Genomic DNA, 19056 nt, shown 5'->3' with positions numbered 1-19056 from the left:
AGGCAAGAGTATAGGAGCAGGGTGCCAATTGTTCGTTTAGCATGTACTAATTCAACTAAAGCTGAGCGCTGAAGTATTGTTGCTTTTGAACTGTGGTGTTGGAGAAGACTCTTGAGAGTCCCTTGGACTGAAAGGAGATCCAACCAGTCCATTGTAAATGAAATCAGTCCTAAATATTCATTGGAAGGACTGATGCTGAAGCTGAAACTCCAATATTTTGGCTACCTGATGTGAAGAACTAACTCATTGGAAAAGACCCTGGTGCTGGGAAAGATTGAAAGCAGGAGGAGAAGGGGATGACAGAGGATGAGATGGTTGGATGGCATCACTGATGCGATGAACATGAGTTTGAGTAGGCTGCAGTCCATGGGGTCACAAAGAGGCGGACATGACTGAGTGACTGGACTGAACTGAATTCAACTAACAACTTTTGTGTATCATCATCTTTTGTGTATCTAAAATTACCTATTGGGAATTCCCTGGTGGTCCAGTAGTTAAGACTCCACACTTCCAATGCAAGGGGTATGGGTTCAATCCCTGGTCAGGAAACGAGATCCCACATGCCAAGTGATGTGGCCAAAAATAAAATAAAATAACCTATCACTTAATCCATTGTACCCATCTTTTTCTGTAGATTCTTAAACAAGTTCATAATAGTTACAGTGTTTATCTGCCAATTCCTCATTGTGTGGGTGTTTCTATTGATTGTGTTTGTCCTTGGCTGTGAGAGAAATTCTTTTCTGCTTCTTCATATCTAGTAATTTTGATTATACATTGTAGAAAGTCTAAATTCTATTATTATATTTCTCTAAAGAGTAGTGAATTTGTTTTAGCAGTTAGATTACTGGCAAGTCATTTGGACCCTGTTGAGTCACGATATTCTTTGTAAAGGTGGATTTACCTTCATTGTACCCTTCGACTTGGGAGTAACTCTTTGACTTAGAACATAATCCTTGATCCTATAGCAAGTCCTTTTACAAATTTAAATTAAAAGTTCAAAGTGTTTATCTAAAGTGTTGATCAAACTTGTCTAACTGGGAAGAAGCTTAAACTCCAAACTCTGTCCCCTTGGGTCTTCCCAATACCACTCTTAAGATACGAGCTCAGCGTTTTTAGAATGCCAATTCTTCTCTCAGTTTCCACTGGGCTCTTTACAGTCACGCCTGCACGTACGGAGTGAGACTCAGCCAAGTGTTCTAAAGTCTGCAAATTTGGGTCTCCCCATGCTGTGGCTTGCTCTTCCAAGATTTCTTTCTCTGTATCCTGGTATTTTGGCAGCCCCAAATTCTAACCTTAGCTTTCCCAGCTCAAGATTGTTGCTCTCTGCTTGAGCTCTACGTTTCAAGTTTCTTATTTACTGGGGAGTCACTTCACGGGAGTATGTGGATAAATCTAATTTCACCTATTATGCTAACTTGTTTCCACAATTTGATTTATTCTTGTTTCTGCCTCCTTTTCTTTCTGTTCCAGTGCCTTCAAACAGTTGTTCTCGTTGTTAATGCAAGGAAAGGTAAAATGCTGTTAAGTTACTCTGCTAACACCAAAAGTTAGGCATGTACACACAATTTTATATCTTACTCTTTAAAGAGTTTCATGTATTTTTCAATTTATTAAAGCATTTTTATAAATATCTCTAATGACTGAAGAATGCCCCAGTGTGTATGTGAATAAATATATTATCATTTACTTGGATATTCTATTACAAGGAGTCATATATTTGGATGTTAGAGAGCTACAGCAAACACTTTTCTGCATAAAGCATTTGTGAAAATTTCTAGCTGTTTGGGAGAGATATCCAGGGCTGAGACTAGTTAGATTAATAAGCCTTCTTTGAATTATTTTCACTTTTAAAAATAATCAAATTTTGGTAAATTGGTAAATTTATGTATAATAAATTATAATAAATAAATAAAATATAAATAATAAAATATAATAAATACATTATTAATGGATTTCTGGGTTTCTAGGTTTGTGTTATTAGCAGTGGATTCCTTTAACAACTTGATACAACATAAGTTCTCAGGCATATCACAAATATGAAGTCAAGGTTTTTAGTTATTTTTTAAAAATTCAAATAAAGTTTGATTTCCTTGCATATATTAACATATACTGGATCTCCTGAATATATTACCAAACTGGAATGGAATGAAACAATGTTGTTTTCTTTTTTCCACAAAAATAATTTATTATTGTGGAGTAATATACTGGGCTTTCTTGTGGTATGTCTTTAATTTCCTACTTTTAAACTTAGAAATATAGTCTATTTGAGTGTAAACAGAGATAATGTTACTATTTATAAAAACGACAAAAATCTATATTTCTGTTTGTGGTCTCTCTTCTTACAAATTTACTTCATTTGCATCTTGTCTGAAGTATGATAATCACATGATATTTGATCATTTGAATGATCATATGAAATGATATCATTTCTTAAATAATAATCATTCCATTTCTTTGACATATTAATATAGTCATTGTCAAGTGATATCTTCTATCTAATCAAAATATTGTTTTTTTCTTTAAGCAAAAAGAAGATAATATACGTTGCTTAAATATGCTTGGCCATTTTGGTTTTGATTGTTTGGCTCATCAGTTGGTGGACAAATCCGTTCAACAAGGATTCTTTTTTAATATTCTTTGTGTGGGTAAGTGCCAAACCCCTCCCATGAATTATTTCTTAATTGTTCATTTCAACTTATTTTAAGCAGCATAACACTGGTGCTGTTTCTTTAGGACTATGTCTTTGTGTTTGTATTGGTTTGCATCTTCTTAGCCGTGTTCAGTTCAGTTCAGTCGCTCAGTCATGTCCGACTCTTTGCGACCCTATGAATCGCAGCATGCCAGGCCTCCCTGTCCATCACCAACTCCCAGAGTTCACTCCGACTCATGTCCATGGAGTCAGTGATGCCATCCAGCCATCTCATCCTCTGTTGTCCCCTTATCCTCCTGCCCCCAATCCCTCCCAGCATCAGAGTCTTTTCCAATGAATCAACTCTTTGCATGAGGTGGCCAAAGTACTGGAGTTTCAGCTTTAGCATCATTCTTTCCAAAGAAATCCCAGGGCTGATCTCCTTCAGAATGGACTGGTTGGATCTCCTTGCAGTCCAAGGGACTCTCAAGAGTCTTCTCTAACACCTTAGACATTTTTTATCTAAGTGTTTCAGTGCTCTTCAAAATCTGATACACCTTTGTGTATTTTATCTTTCCATATTATGTTAATGATGCATGAAGTCAGAAGTATCATATATATTTCAAGGACATTCTAGTCTTTGAAGTATTTGGGACCATCTAGGGAGGGCACAGGGTGTCACTTTGCAGATATCTTATGCCCCTATGATGTATCTGTTTCTGTACAGGGGAAACTGGAATTGGAAAATCAACCTTGATTGACACACTGTTCAATACTAATTTGAAAGACAAAAAATCTTCACATTTTTACGCAAGTGTTGGACTTAAAATTCAGACGTATGAACTCCAGGAAAATAATGTTCAGTTGAAATTAACTGTTGTGAAAACAGTGGGCTATGGTGATCAAATAAACAAGGAAGCCAGGTGAGTGTTTTCTTATTTTAATTTTAAAAGTTGTTATTTCAAGGAATTTGCTTTTTTTCTCCATATATTAAAAAGTAATGTTCTAGAATATATATGAAATTTAATCACTTTGCTGTACAGAAGAAATTAGCACAACATTATAAATCAACTATACTTCAATTAAAAAATAATAAAGTGGGTCTATTGTAGATGGCATGTAGTTGGATTTTTTTTTAAATCCATTCAGCCACTCTTTGTCTTTTGATTGGGAAGTTTACTCCTTTCAAATGGGCTTCCCTGGTAGCTCAGCTGTTAAAGAATCTGCCTACAATACCGGAGACCTCGGTTTGATTCCTGGGTTGGGAAGATCCCCTGGAGAAGGGAAAGGCAACCCACTTCAGTATTCTGGCCTGGAGAATTCAGGGTCTCAAAGAGTCAGATGTGACTTTCATTTTTCACTCTTTTCAAATAATTATATATAGTATATACTCTATAGTATATGAGTAATTATTCACAAGGAATGACTTACTATTATTATTTTGCTGTATGTTTTCTGTCTTGTAGTCCCCTTGTTCCTCACTTCCTCTTTTTAGTTTCTTTGTATTTTGTTGATTTTTGTAGTGATGTGTTTTCTTTCTTTCTCTTTTTCTTTTATGTATCTTTTATAGGTATTTTATTTGTGATTATCATGAGGCTTATATAAAGCATTTTATAACAGTTTATTTTAAGCTTACAACAACTTCAATCACATGCACAATTTTACAGTTTTACCTGTTCTTTACTTTTGATATCAAGCTTCATATTTTTATGTTGTTCATCCATTCAAAGATTTTTGTATTTACAGTTATTTATACTTTTTTCTTTTTATTTCTATGTTACAGGTAAAAGTGATTCACATGCCTTTTTCATTATAGTGTTACAATATTTTCTATTTGTCTATATTTACCTTTATTGACTTTTACCATTGAGTTTTATACTCCTGTGTGCTTTTGTGTTACTGTAATGAGTCCACTTGTTTCAACTTGAATAACTCCCTTTAGCATTTCTTTTCAAGTAGATCTAGTGGCATTTCTTTTAAGGCAAATTTAGTGGTGATAAACTTCCTCAGTATTTATTTGTCTGGGAAGTATTTTTTTTTCTTTCATTTCTAAAAGGCAGTTGGTAGGTTTTTTCTTTTTATCACTTTGTCTGTATTATCCCATTCTTTTCTAGCCTGCAAATTTTATGCTGAGAAATTGGCTCATGGTCTTATGGGGGCTCCCTTATATGTGATGAGTTGCTTTTCTGTTGCTGCTTGCAAAATTTACTTTTTGTCCTTAACTTTTTAAAAAGCAATTTTATTGGAGTATAGTTGTTTTACAGTGATGCACTTGTGTCTATTGTGCAGCAAAGTGAATCAGCCATACACATACATGTGCTGTGTGCTCATTTGCTCAGTCATGTCTGACTTTTTCCGACCCATGGACTGCAGCCCACCAGGTTCCTCTGTTCATGGAATTTTCCAGGCAAGAATACTGGAGTGGGTTGCCATTTCCTACTCCAACACATACATACAACCCCTCTTTTTTGGGTTTCCTTCCTATTTAGGTCACCACAGAGCACTGAGTAGGGTTCCCTGTGCTATACAGTAGATTCTCATTAGTTATCCATTTTATACATCAGATCAGATCCGTCACTCAGTCGTGTCTGACTCTTTGCGACCCCATGAATCGCAGCACGCCAGGCCTCCCTGTCCATCACCAACTCCCGGAGTTCACTCAAACTCACATCCATTGAGTCAGTGATGCCATCCAGCCATCTCATCCTCTGTCGTCCCCTTCTCCTCTTGCCCCCAATCCCTCCCAACATCAGAGTCTTTTCCAATGAGTCAACTCTTCACATGAGATGGCCAAAGTACTGGAGTTTCAGCTTTAGCATCATTCCTTCCAAAGTGTATATATGTCTATCTCAATCTTCCAGTTCATCCTGCCCCTCCATTTCTCCCATTGGTGTCCATATATTTGTTCTCTACATCTGTGTCTCTATTTCTGATTTGCAAATAAATTCATCTGTATCATTTTTCTAGATTCCACATATATGTGTTAATATACAATATTTGTTTTTCTCTTTCTGACTTACTTCACTATATGACAGTCTCTAGGTCCATCCACACCTCTGCAAATGGCACAATTTCTTTTTATGGCTGAGTAGTATTCCATTATATATATGCCACATCTTTATCCATTCCTCTGTTGATGAACATTTAGGTTGCTTCCATATCTTGGCTATTGTATATAGTGCTGCAGTGAACACTGGGGTGCATGTATCTTTTGGAATTATGGTTTTCTCTGGGTATATGCCCAGGAGTGGGATTGTTGGGTCATATGGTAGTTCTATTTTTAGATTTTTAAAGGAACCTCCATACTTCTCCATACTGGCTGTATCAATTTACATTCCCTCCAACGATGTAAGAGGATTCCCTTTCTTCCACACCCTATCCAGAATTCATTGCTTGTAGATTTTTTAATGATGGCCATTCTGAACCAGTGTAAGGTGATACCTCACTGATTTGCATTTCTCTAATAATTAATGATGTTGAGCATCTTTTCATGTGTTTTTGGTCATCTGTATGTTTTTGGTCATCTGTATGTATTCTTTCGGAAAAGGCAATGGACCCCACTCCAGTACTCTTGCCTGGAAAATCCCATGGACAGAGGAGCCTGGTGGGCTACAGTCCATGGGGTTTTGAAGAGTCAGACACGACTGAGCAACTTCACTTTCACTTTTCACTTTCAAGCATTGGAGAAGGAAATGGCAACCCACTCCAGTGTTCTTGCCTGGAGAATCCCAGGGACGGCGGAGCCTGGTGGGCTGCCGTCTATGGGGTCGCACAGAGTCGGACATGACTGACGCGACTTAGCAGCAGCAGCAGCAGCAGCACGTATTCTTTGGAGAAATGTTTACTTAGTTCTTCTACCCATTTTTTGATTGGGTTGTTTGTTGTTTTGATATTGAGCTACATGAGCTGTTTGCATATTTTGGAGATTGATCCCTTGTCAGTTGCTTCATTTGCAAATATTTTCTCCCATTCTGAGAGTTGTCTTTTTTTTGTCTTGTCTATGGTTTCCTTGGCTGTGCAAAAGTTTTTAAGTTTAATTAGGTCCCCTTTGTTTATTTTTGTGTTTATTTTCATTACTTTAGTTGGTGGGTCTAAAAAGATCTTGCTGCAATTTCTGTCAAAGAGTGTTCTGCCTGTTTTCCTCTGAGAGTTTTATAGTGTCTGGCTTACATTTAAGAATGCATTGAGCTGTATACCCACCACCTCATCTGGAACCTAGAACAGTTGTATCACATCGAAAAATTATCTTGTGCTTTAGTCAGTTTATCCTTATGCTGATACCATGCTGTATTAATGATTTTAGCTTCACAGTAAGTTCTAATATAGGAAGAATATATCTTCTTCATTTTTTTTTTCAGTATGTCTTGAGCATTCTTGGTTCTTTGCACTTATATATATGTATACATGCAAAAACTTGGATTCTAATTGGGACTGCACTGAACTGAGAGAGCATTTTGCCTTTTCTCTAAACAATGGGTCCTTAAAAAAAATTATTCATTGTGACTGTGGAGTATCTTCCTTGCTGCCCATGGGCTTTCACTAGTTGTGGCAGGTGGGGGTACTCTTCCTGTGGTCACAGGCTTCTGGTGGTGTTGGCTTCTCTCGTTGTGGAGCATGGGCTCTAGGCGTGTGGGCTCAGTAGTCACAGCACTCAGACTCAGTCGTTGCAGAACACCGGCCCTAGAGCGTGGGCTCAGCAGTTACGCTGCACAAGGTTAGCTGACCCTCAGCGTGTGGAATCTTCCTTGACCAGGGTTCTAACCCATGTCTCCTGCATTGGTAAGCAGATTCTTAACCACTGTACCACCAGTCAAGTCCAATAATGGGCCTTTTTATTGGTTTATAATTGTTATCTTTGTAAGGACATGTTATGAACATTTTAATTGCTAGGGCAATTAGTGAGTGCACATATTCACTATATAGTAAATGATAAAATCACAGGCATCAGATGATATTAATCTGTTATGTTAAATGTTTGAATAATCTTTTTTTTTCCAGCTACCAGCCAATTGTTGACTACCTAGATGCTCAATTTGAGTCCTATCTTCAAGAAGAATTGAAAATTAAACGTTCCTTAGGTGACTACCGTGATTCCCGCGTCCATGTGTGCCTTTACTTCATTTCACCGACAGGACATTCTCTGAAGTCTCTTGATATATTAACCATGAAGAACATTGACAGCAAGGTGCGTTTGGTAAATCCATCAGCAAGATTTGATACTTATTTTTAAACAATACAAATCTTGAACTTCCCTAGTGGTCCAGTAATTCAGAATCCATCTGTGGGTGCAGAGGACATGGGTTCGATTTCTAGTCCGGGAAGATCCCATGTGCCGTGGGGCAACTAAGCCCATGCGCCACAACTACTGAACCTAAGAAACAGTGCAAATCTTGAAAGCATTTGCACACAAGAACTTGACTTCCCCAGTGGCTCAGATGGTAAAGAGTCTGCCTTCAGTGCAGAAGACCGGGTTCGATTCCTGGGTTGGGAAGATCCCCTGGAGAAGGAAATGACAACCCACTCCAGTAACCTTGCCTGGAAAATTCCATGGACGGAGGAGCCTAGCAGGCTACAGTCCATGGGGTCACAAAGAGTCGGACACAACTGAGTGACTTCAAATATATATCATTTTTTCTGTTAACCTTTAAAGCATTTTCTAGAGATACCATTACAAAATGTCACTTAGTGATTTAACAATAGAAAGTGATTTAAAAATAGACATTTATTTTCTTACAGTTCCAGAAAGTGTCACCAAGTTTTGTTTTTTCTGAAACCTCTCAGTTCAGGAAGTAGATGGCCACTTTCTCACTGTCACCTCACACGATCTTTTGTTTGTACACACATGTGATGTCTCCGCGTGTCCAAGTTTCTCATTTTTATGAGGACACTGGTGGAACTGGGTTAACGCTATTTTAATGGCCTTAGATGGTGCAAATAAATGATTAGAAGGAAAAAGTTGATCTGTTCTACAGTGTTGATGAAAAGTCTCTTCTGACATTTTAGTACTCAATCAAATAAGAAATCAAATTGATCATACTTCATTTCGCTATTTACATTTTACCAAACCCAGATGCATTGGAAGTGTAAGAAAATTTGAGAAGAGAAAAAACTGAGCCTTCTAAACCTGATTTCTGATTAAAGTTTGATCTTCAAAAATACTGATGATTTTGGAAAGCAATTTTATGAAGTCATGAAAGCTAGGGATTATTTGGTTACAAAAATGTGTTGTCAGATATTGTGAGGTTTTCACTGTAACAATAACATTTAATAATTAATTCTCAATGGTGAGTTTTTCTTTGCTTCTTTCTTAATAGGTGAACATTATACCAGTGATTGCCAAAGCAGATGCAATTTCTAAAAGTGATTTACAGACATTTAAGTGTGCGATAATGAATGAATTGATTAGTAATGGCATCCAGATGTATCAGTTCCCAACAGATAATGAAGCTAGCACTCACATGAACTCCTCGATGAATGTAAGCTTCTAACTATTGAATCTCAATTCTATTTGACAGGGGGAATGAAAATATAATTTATAAGTAACCTTATTAGCAATACAGAAAAAACTGGAAAACACCCTGATGGTGGGAAAGATTGAGGGCAAGAGGAGAAGGGGGGCGACAGAGGATGAGACGATTAGATGGCATCACTGACTCAATGGACATGAGTTTGAGCAAACTCCAGGAGATGGTGAAGGGAAGCCTAGCGTGCCGCAGTCCATGGGGTCCCAAAGAGTCGGACATGACTTAGCAGCTGAACAGCAATGTTGGTAATATAGTGTCACTTGTATCTGACAAAGAGACTATAAATAAGGTATTTTCCCCCAAAATCCAGTGTGGGAAAATGTTTCTTTTTCTTGATTTTGAAAAATATTTGCTGAGAATTAATTATTTTAAGAAGCATTTTATTCTTTTAAAAATCCTTTTAGAAAGATATAGTTCACATACCATATGACTCACCCATGAAAGTATACAATTTAATGATTTTTAGTCTGTTCACAATGTGTGCAACCACCTCCACAACCAAACTGAGAACATTTTTATTATATAATTGAAATGGAAATATTATCTCAAAAAGAAACCCCATACTCTTTAGCTTTTCTCCCCTACCGCCTGTCAACCTTCCTCTCCACCAGCCCTAGGAAACCGCTAATCAACATCTTTCTCCTCAGATTCCATTGTTCTGGATATCATATGAATGGAATTATATAGTATTTGGTCTTTTCATGCTTTAATTGGCTATTAGTATGTCTTCCCAGGGGAAAAATTTACTCAGATCCTTTGTGCATTTTTAAATGAGCTCTTTTTTTTTTTTTTAATTGAGTTGTTAGAGTTCTTTATGTATTCTTTTCGTACTGTTCATGGGGTTCTCAAGGCAAGAATACTGAAGTGGTTTGCCATTCCCTTCTCCAGTGGACCACTTTCTGTCAGATCTCTCCACCATGACCCGCCCATCTTGGGTTGCCCCACGGGCATGGCTTAGTTTCATTGAGTTAGACAAGGCTGTGGTCCTAGTGTGATTAGATTGACTAGTTTTCTGTGAGTATGGTTTCAGTGTGTCTGCCCTCTGATGCCCTCTTGCAACACGTACTGTCTTACTTGATTTGCAATTATTTTCCCCTAATCTATTAGTCATTTTTTCATTTTATTTCTGGTGTCCTTTGAAACATAAGCTTTTTAAAAATATTGATGAAGTCCAATTTATATATTTTAGTTGTTACTTGTGCTTTTGATGTCATATCTAAGACTGTTTTGTCAAATCCAAGGTACTAAAGATTTTCTTATGTTTCCTTCTAAGAGGTTTTAAAATTGTGGTAAAATATACATCGAATGAAGTTTACCATCTTAAACTTTTAATTTTTTTAATTTAAAAAAATTTTTAAATATTTTTGATGTGGACCATTTAAAAAGTCTTTACTGAATTTGTTATGGTTTTATGAGTAATGCATTATTTAGAAGATAAGCCTGGGCAATTAAGAGATGTATATGCACAATATTTAACCCAGGAATTGCACCTTAAAAGCAAGCAGAGTAATAGTGTTCTGTTGCCCAAGTGCCTTTTGAAATGTACAGGGAATTCCAGAGACACTTGGGTGCAGGGAGGTCTGGGGACAGTATAACAGTGACCTAGAAAACCCAAGAGACCTGTTCAGGTTTCCTATCAGGTGAAAACTTGATGTAATGACACTAATATTGGCTTCTTTACCATTCTCAAGTAAAAGTGGAAAGCAGCTGTCCATAACCATCTACTTTCTTAATAAAGAAATCCATGTCAGTTTCTAATGTACTCATGAACTATAATAAAGATGACTATACACACACACAAACCACAGTGCAATAGCAACTCATATGCATTAAGATAAGCTATCATTAAAAAAAAAAAAAACAGAAAATAACAAGCGTTGGTGTGAATGTGGATAAACTGGAAACCCTGTGCACTTTTTGTGGGAATGCAAAAATAGTGAAGCCACTATGGAAAAAAGTATGGTGGTTCCTCAAGAAATTAAACCTACAATTATCATACAAGCCAGCAACTCCACTTCTTGGCACAGACAAGAACTGGCCCAAGGAAATTGAAAGCAGAGACTCAAAGAAATATTTGTACAGTTAGGAAAGGACCCCAAAGCGTTGTGTTAATCTCAAAGAAGTCAGGTGAGGCTCTTCTCTCCTCAAATCAACTTATTTGAAATCCCATATGAAATGCTAGTGTCAAAGCGCAAAGCAATAGCCTTTGCTGAAAAGCTGCATTGTGATTTTGTAAAAATGTATTTATCTACTTATCTGTTGGCCGTGCTGGATCTTCATGTTGCAGCACATGAGCTCTAGGTGCTTCAGTAGTTTGTGGCACAAGGGGCTTTGTTGCTCCGTGGCATGTGGGAACTTCCTTGACCAGGAATCAACCCTATCCTTTGCATTGGCAGGAAGATTCTTTACCACTGAACCACCAGGGAAGACCTGCCCTTTTTAAAAAATGGGTTGTTTGCTTTGATATTGAATTGTATGAGCTGTTCATATATTTTAGGTATTAACTCCATATTAGATATGTCATTTCCAAATATTTCCTCCCATTCCATAGGCTGTCTTTTCATTTTTTGACAGTTTCTTTTGCTGTGCAAAAGGTTTTGAGTTAAATTAGGTCCCATTTTTTTAGTTTTGCTTTTGTATCGTTTGCCTGAGAAGAAAGATCTAAAAAATATTGTGAGCGTTTATGTCAGTGTTCTGCCTAGAGTTTTCTTTTAGGAGTTTCATGGTTTCTGGTCTTACATTTAGGTCTTTAATTCATTTTGTGTTTATCTTTGTATGTATTATGAGAAAAGTTCAAATTTCATTCCTTTACATATTAATTGTGTTGTTATCATGTAGTTATCCCAGCACCACTTATTGAAGAGACTGTCTTTTCCCATCGTATATTTTTCCCTCCTTTGTCGTAGGTTAATTGGCCATATGTGTGTAATTTTATTTCTGGGTTCTCTGTTCTGTTCCACTGATCTGTGTGTCTGTTTGTGCTGCTGCTGCTGCTGCTAAGTCGCGTCAGTCGTGTCCGACTCTGTGCGACCCCATCGATGGCAGCCCACTAGGCTTCTCTGTCCCTGGGATTCTCCAGACAAGAACACTGGAGTGGGTTGCCATTTCCTTCTCCAATACATGAAAGTGAGAAGTGAAAGTGAAGTCGCTCAGTCGTGCCTGACTCTTATCGACCCCATGGACTGCAGGCTACCAGGCTCCTCCATCCATGGGATTTTCCAGGCAACAGTACTGGAGTGGGGTGCCATTGCCTTCTCCACTGTTTGTGCTAGTACCACACTATTTTGATACTGTAGTTTTATAATATAGTGTGAAATCAAAGAGTGTGATACTTACAGTTTTGTTCTTTTTTCCTCAAGATTGCTTTGGCTATCTGAGCTCTTTTGCAGTACCATACAATTTTATTATGTATTATGTAACTAATTCCATTAGTTTTGTGGAAAATGCCATGTCTATTTTGATAGGGATTACATTAAATCTGTAGATTACTCTGAATAGTATGAACATTTTAATAGTATGAACATTTTAACATTATTAATTCTTCCAATCCATGAACATGGTATATTTTTTCACTAATTTGTGTCATCTTCATATTCCTTCATCAGTGTCTGATATTTTTCAGAATATTGGTCTTTCACCTCCTCTTTTAAGCCATCTAGGTATTTTATTCATTTTGATGCAATTTTAAATGGATTGTTTCCTTGATTTCTCTTTTTGACAGTTCATTATTAGTAAATAGAAAAGCAACATGTAGAAATTTGTATGATAACCTTTATTCTTCAACTTTATTGAATTCATTTATTATTTCTAGTGATTTTTTGGTAGACTTAAAGTTTTCTGTGTATAGTATCATATCGTCTGCAAATACTGACAGTTTTACTTTTTCCCTTCCAACTTGGATACCTTTTATTTATTTTTGTTGTCTGATTGCTGTGGCTAAGACTTCTAATATTATGTTAAATAGAAGTGGGATCTCACACAAATGCTTACAGAAATTAATCTGCACATATTTAATGCTAAGTCATAAAATCTGAGGCAGGATAAATCACTTGTTTGAGTAAACTTATTATGTATTCTTGTCTCTGTTATTTCCATAACAGAAATAACAGTAACAGAGTAAGTCATATTGGTATAAGAAAATATGATGAAATTTGTTCTTACTTTCTAGGGCCTCTTACCTTTTGCTGTAGTAGGAAGTACGGAGGAAGTGAAAGTTGGAAAAAGGACAGTCAGAGGACGTCAGTACCCCTGGGGAATTTTACAAGGTAAGCATAACAAACCTCCATGAGAAGGCTTACTCTGGAGTGATTATGCTCAAATACAGATAATTATAAAATTATGTAAAATATAACTAAAAATATATAAAACAAAATATCTTAACTTGAGTCAATATTGGTAACTCTCATTAAACAGCAAATTAACAGTTACTGATAAGGAGCACAGATTCTGTTTCATTTGAGATAGTGATTATTTTGACTATAATTTATTCTCATGGGAATTTTCTGGGATTTTTTTGTACTTTAGGCAAAAATTCAGAAACTGAGCAGAACCTTCTCATCTACCCAAGTCTGCCATATGCAGATTATCTCTGTGGTGCTAAGCTATCATATTCAGAATGTTGAAAAGTTCTTTGAACAAAAGAACTTTGAACAGCATGGAAGCATAAATATTGGTTCTTGATACATGTTATATAAGTTAATTGCTACTCAATTTATAAAGCACTTTTAAGTGGTTACTAGTAAAAGGGGTGGTAAACTATTTCAAAAATAAAGTAATATAATTTATTTTTGGATAAATTATACCTAGACATTTATATTAGTTATCTAACATCATGATGAATTAGAATATTGTCATAACAGTCATTTATTATCTGATTCATATACTTGTGATACTAATTATTGGAGACTGGATTATCTCTATCTGTAGAGATAATGTTCCAAATGTTATTTTCAATTAATGTATTATAAATTTTAATTTTATTAAATGTACTTAAAGACAACATATTTTAATGAATATTATATTTGGTTATAATATCATACCCAATACCAAAAATATTGTGATCAGTCTTTTGGATATGACAGGCACAAGAGAGAGCCATGTGAATTTACTGAGTGATTTTGAAAAGTGACTAATTCATTCTCATACATATGGTATACAAATATAATTTAATAACTACATCATGTACAATTGTTAAGGCCTTTACATTAGCAGGCTTTAATTAAATTACTTAGTTTAGTGAAATTATCTTCTTTAAAAGAAGATAATTTATAGTTCATTTATAGACCAGGAAATTTGCTTTAAATTTATTAACCAGAGACTAAATAGGAAACAGTGAAATAATATGTTACATTATATTAGTATATAGCATCAGTTCATCAGTTTACTGCTCTGTAAAATACCTTGAGAATATTCATTTGAAAAATACTAAATTATTAAAGAAAACTTATGCTATATAAGTTTCAAAACCACAAAATTAAAAGACTCTTGCTCCTTGGAAGAAAAGCTATGACCAACCTAAACAGCATATTAAAAAGCAGAGACATCATTTTGGCGACAGAAGTCCATATAGTCAAAGCTATGGTTTTTCCATTAGTCATGTATGGATGTGAGAGTTGGGCCATAAAGAAGGCTGAGTGCCCAAGAATTGATGCTTTCAAATTGTGGTGTTGGAGAGGACTCTTGAGAGTTCCTTGGACTACAAGGAGATCAAATCAGTCAATTCTAAAGGAAATCAGTCCTGAATATTCATTGGAAGGACTAATGCTGAAGCTGAAGCTCCAATATTTTAGCTACCTGATTGAGAAGAGTCTTTTCCTCATTGGAAAAGACCCTGATGTTGGGAAAGATTGAAAGCAGGAGGACAGGGGACAACAGAGGATGAAATGGTTGTATGGCATCACCAATTCAATGGACATGAGAGTTTGAGCAAGTTCCGGGAGATGGTGAAGGACAGAGGGGCCTGGTATGCTGCAATCCATGGGATCCCAAAGAGTCAGACACAACTGAGTGACTGAACTGAACTGAAGCTCTATAATAATATAATGTAACATATTATTTCACCATTTCCTATTTAGTCTCTGGCTAATAAATTTAAAGCAAATTTCCTGGTCTATAAATAAACTATACCTATAATTGACATGTACCATATAAGCATAGTTAAATGGTTAAAAGATTTATGGCTGTTATTCAGAACACTCTAAGCTCATTCAAGAATGCTTACTGGGTGATAGAGATTGATAATAAGCTTTGTGGCTTTATTATTTTTCTGCCTAGTGGAAAATGAAAACCACTGTGACTTTGTTAAGCTCCGGGATATGCTTCTTTGTACAAATATGGAAGACTTGAAAGAACAGACTCACACTCGGCACTATGAACGTTACAGGCGCAACAGACTTCACATAATGGGATTTACTGATATGGGTCCAAATAACCAGCCAGTTAGGTGAGTGGAGATCTTGCTCGAACAAGATGATAGGTGACTTGGAAATCCCCTATAACCATGAGATGTGATTATTTTGGAATGAGAATAGCTCTGCTTCTCGTATTCTGGGCCATCTGAATCTTGTGGGTTTTCATTATCTTCAGACCTCGATGGAGGGTTAGTAGGAGCAACATAATGCAAGGGCTAATTTATGTGTCTCCAATATGTACATGTCCCTGGAGGAGGGCATGGCAACCCACTCCAGTTCTTGCCTGGAGAGTCCCATGGACTGAGGAACCCGGCAGACTACAGTCCATGGGATTGCAAAGAGTCGGACACGACTGAGCGACTGAGCACACACAATATGTACTTGTGCTGAAACACTCCGTATCAATCCCAAAGAGAAAAGAAGTTTTTATAGGCAAAATTCGGGAGGGAGGGCTGTAGGCTGTGTAACCCTCCCATTATTGGTTGGTGGTGAGGTAACAAGATGGTGTTCAATCATCAGCCTTCTGGTTGCAGCCAGTCTGGGGTCCATATGCTTGTGCTCAGCCTGAAGTTATCATCCTCCACCTGGGTAGGAGCCTTGGTTCCTGTAGAACTCAGAGATCTGTTTCTGTGTCTTGGCTGTTGTGAATAGTGCTGCTGTGAGCACAGGGGTCCAGGTATCTTTTTGAATTGTAGTTTTGTTCTGGCATATGCCCAAGAGTGGGATTGCTGGATCGTATAGCAACACCATTTTCAGTTTTGGGGGAAATGTCTATACTGTTTTCCATAGTGGCTTTTCCACTTTACATTTCCACCAGCAGTGAAGTTTTGGTTTGTTTTTTTCTCACACCCTCTCCAGCATTTGTTATTTGTAGATTTTTTCATAATGGCCTTTCTGACTGGTACGAGGTGGCACCCCATGATAGTTTTGATTTGTATTTCTCGAATAATTAGGAATGCTGAGCATCTTTTCATGTGCCTGATAGCCATCTGTATATCTTTTTTGGAGAAATGTTTATTTAGGTCTTCTGCTTGTTTTTCATTTGGGTTGTTTGGTATTTTGTTTTCAAGTTATATGCATTGTTTATATTGGGTTGGCCAAAAAGTTCATTTGGGTTTTTCCATACAATGTTACATATATTTTAATATATAATATATATTTTTATATGTTTATTTATATTAACATTTTAATATAAGAACACACACATTTCTTTTTAGTTTTCAAGAGATCTATGAAGCCAAAAGGCAGGAGCTCTTGGAGCAATGTCAGAGGGAAGAAGAAGAGTTGAAACAGAAGTTTATGCAGCGAGTAAAGGAGAAAGAAACAGCATTTAAAGAAGCTGAAAAAGAGGCAAGTCCTGCTAGTTTGATATAATCCATATTCAAGTTTAGGGGTCCTATTAAATTGGGGGTTTTTATCTCAAGAGTTTAGATGATTTTGTTGAAGGATACTTTCTATTCTTCAAAAAGTAGCTATTTACCATGTAAGTTTTGGATGCAGCCTTTAAAAAAATGATTGCCTGTAATCTTATTTTTCCTAGAGCTTTTGGAGAATCAGCTTTTTTGAATTTTTGTAAACTGAAGTATAAATTGACTTACAATATTATATCAGTTTTGGGTGTACAACAGTGAGTCAATATTTTTATATATTAAATACCACCTGTCAATGAAGAGGGCATGGCATCCTACTCAATATTCTTTTTTTTTTTTAATTTTATTTTATTTTTAAACTTTACAAATTGTATTAGTTTTGCCAAATATCAAAATGAATCCGCCACAGGTATACATGTGTTCCCCATCCTGAACCCTCCTCCCTCTTCCCTCCCTATACCATCCCTCTGGGTCGTCCCAGTGCACTAGCCCCAAGCATCCAGTATCGTGCATCGAACCTGGACTGGCAACTCGTTTCATACATGATATTATACATGTTTCAATGCCATTCTCCCAAATCTTCCCACCCTCTCCCTCTGCAACAGAGTCCATAAAACTGTTCTATACATCAGTGTCTCTTTTGCTGTCTCGTACACAGGGTTATTGTTAGCATCTTTCTAGATTCCATATATATGCGTTAGTATACTGTATTGGTGTTTTTCTTTCTGGCTTACTTCACTCTGTATAATAGGCTCCAGTTTCATCCACCTCATTAGAACTGACTCAAATGTATTCTTTTTAATGGATGAGTAATACTCCATTGTGTATATGTACCACAGCTTTCTTATCCATTCATCTGCTGATGGGCATCTAGGTTGCTTCCATGTCCTGGCTATTATAAACAGTGCTGCGATGAACATTGGGGTACACGTGTCTCTTTCCCTTCTGGTTTCCTCAGTGTGTATGCCCAGCAGTGGGATTGCTGGATCATAAGGCAGTTCTATTTCCAGTTTTTTAAGGAATCTCCACACTGTTCTCCATAGTGGCTGTACTAGTTTGCATTCCCACCAACAGTGTAAAAGGGTTCCCTTTTCTCCACACCCTCTCCAGCATTTATTGCTTGTAGACTTTTGGATCACAGTCATTCTGACTGGCGTGAAATGGTACCTCATAGTGGTTTTGATTTGCATTTCTCTGATAATGAGTGATGTTGAGCATCTTTTCATGTGTTTGTTAGCCATCTGTATGTCTTCTTTGGAGAAATGTCTATTTAGTTCTTTGGCCCATTTTTTGATTGGGTCATTTATTTTTCTGGAGTTGAGCTGTAGGAGTTGCTTGTATATTTTTGAGATTAGTTGTCAGTTGCTTCATTTGCTATTATTTTCTCCCATTCTGAAGGCTGCCTTTTCACCTTGCTAATAGTTTCCTTTGATGTGCAGAAGCTTTTAAGTTTAATTAGGTCCCATTTGTTTATTTTTGCTTTTATTTCCAATATTCTGGGAGGTGGGTCATAGAGGATCCTGCTGTGATGTATGTCAGAGAGTGTTTTGCCTATGTTCTCCTCTAGGAGTTTTATAGTTTCTGGTCTTACGTTTAGATCTTTAATCCATTTTGAGTTTATTTTTGTGTATGGTGTTAGAAAGTGTTCTAGTTTCATTCTTTTACAAGTGGTTGACCAGTTTTCCCAGCACCACTTGTTAAAGAGATTGTCTTTAATCCATTGTATATTCTTGCCTCCTTTGTCAAAGATAAGGTGTCCATATGTGTGTGGATTTATCTCTGGGCTTTCTATTTTGTTCCATTGATCTATATTTCTGTCTCTGTGCCAGTACCATACTGTCTTGATAACTGTGGCTTTGTAGTAGAGCCTGAAGTCAGGTAGGTTGATTCCTCCAGTTCCATTCTTCTTTCTCAATATAGCTTTGGCTATTCGAGGTTTTTTGTATTTCCATACAAATTGTGAAATTATTTGTTCTAGCTCTGTGAAGAATACCGTTGGTAGCTTGATAGGCATTGCATTGAATCTATAAATTGCTTTGGGTAGTATACTCATTTACACTATATTGATTCTTCCAATCCATGAACATGGTATATTTCTCCATCTATTAGTGTCCTCTTTGATT

General features: G+C 36.6%; 1 protein-coding gene across 3 annotated transcripts in view; it reads left to right on the top strand.

The window, feature by feature from the left end:
• The window catches only part of SEPTIN14 (septin 14), a 37064-nt gene that overhangs the window by 15291 nt on the left and 2717 nt on the right, over window positions 1–19056 (top strand). For 2 of the 3 annotated variants that reach the window (XM_019988383.2, XM_070779964.1), the window contains exons 3-9: window positions 2525–2645; window positions 3357–3552; window positions 7628–7814; window positions 8944–9105; window positions 13322–13418; window positions 15427–15595; window positions 16781–16913. In XM_019988383.2, coding sequence (XP_019843942.2) covers window positions 2525–2645; window positions 3357–3552; window positions 7628–7814; window positions 8944–9105; window positions 13322–13418; window positions 15427–15595; window positions 16781–16913 — 1065 coding nt within the window. Of the gene's footprint in view, window positions 1–1223; window positions 1511–2524; window positions 2646–3356; window positions 3553–7627; window positions 7815–8943; window positions 9106–13321; window positions 13419–15426; window positions 15596–16780; window positions 16914–19056 lie in introns of those variants that run through there. The other variant, XM_070779965.1, reaches the window with a different exon arrangement.

This window comes from Bos indicus, chromosome 25 (assembly GCF_029378745.1).
Source record: "Bos indicus isolate NIAB-ARS_2022 breed Sahiwal x Tharparkar chromosome 25, NIAB-ARS_B.indTharparkar_mat_pri_1.0, whole genome shotgun sequence".
In the NCBI taxonomy this organism is placed as follows: Eukaryota; Metazoa; Chordata; class Mammalia; order Artiodactyla; family Bovidae; genus Bos; species Bos indicus.
Note: the sequence above shows the minus strand (reverse complement) of the source record. Positions and strands in the feature narration are given on the sequence as shown.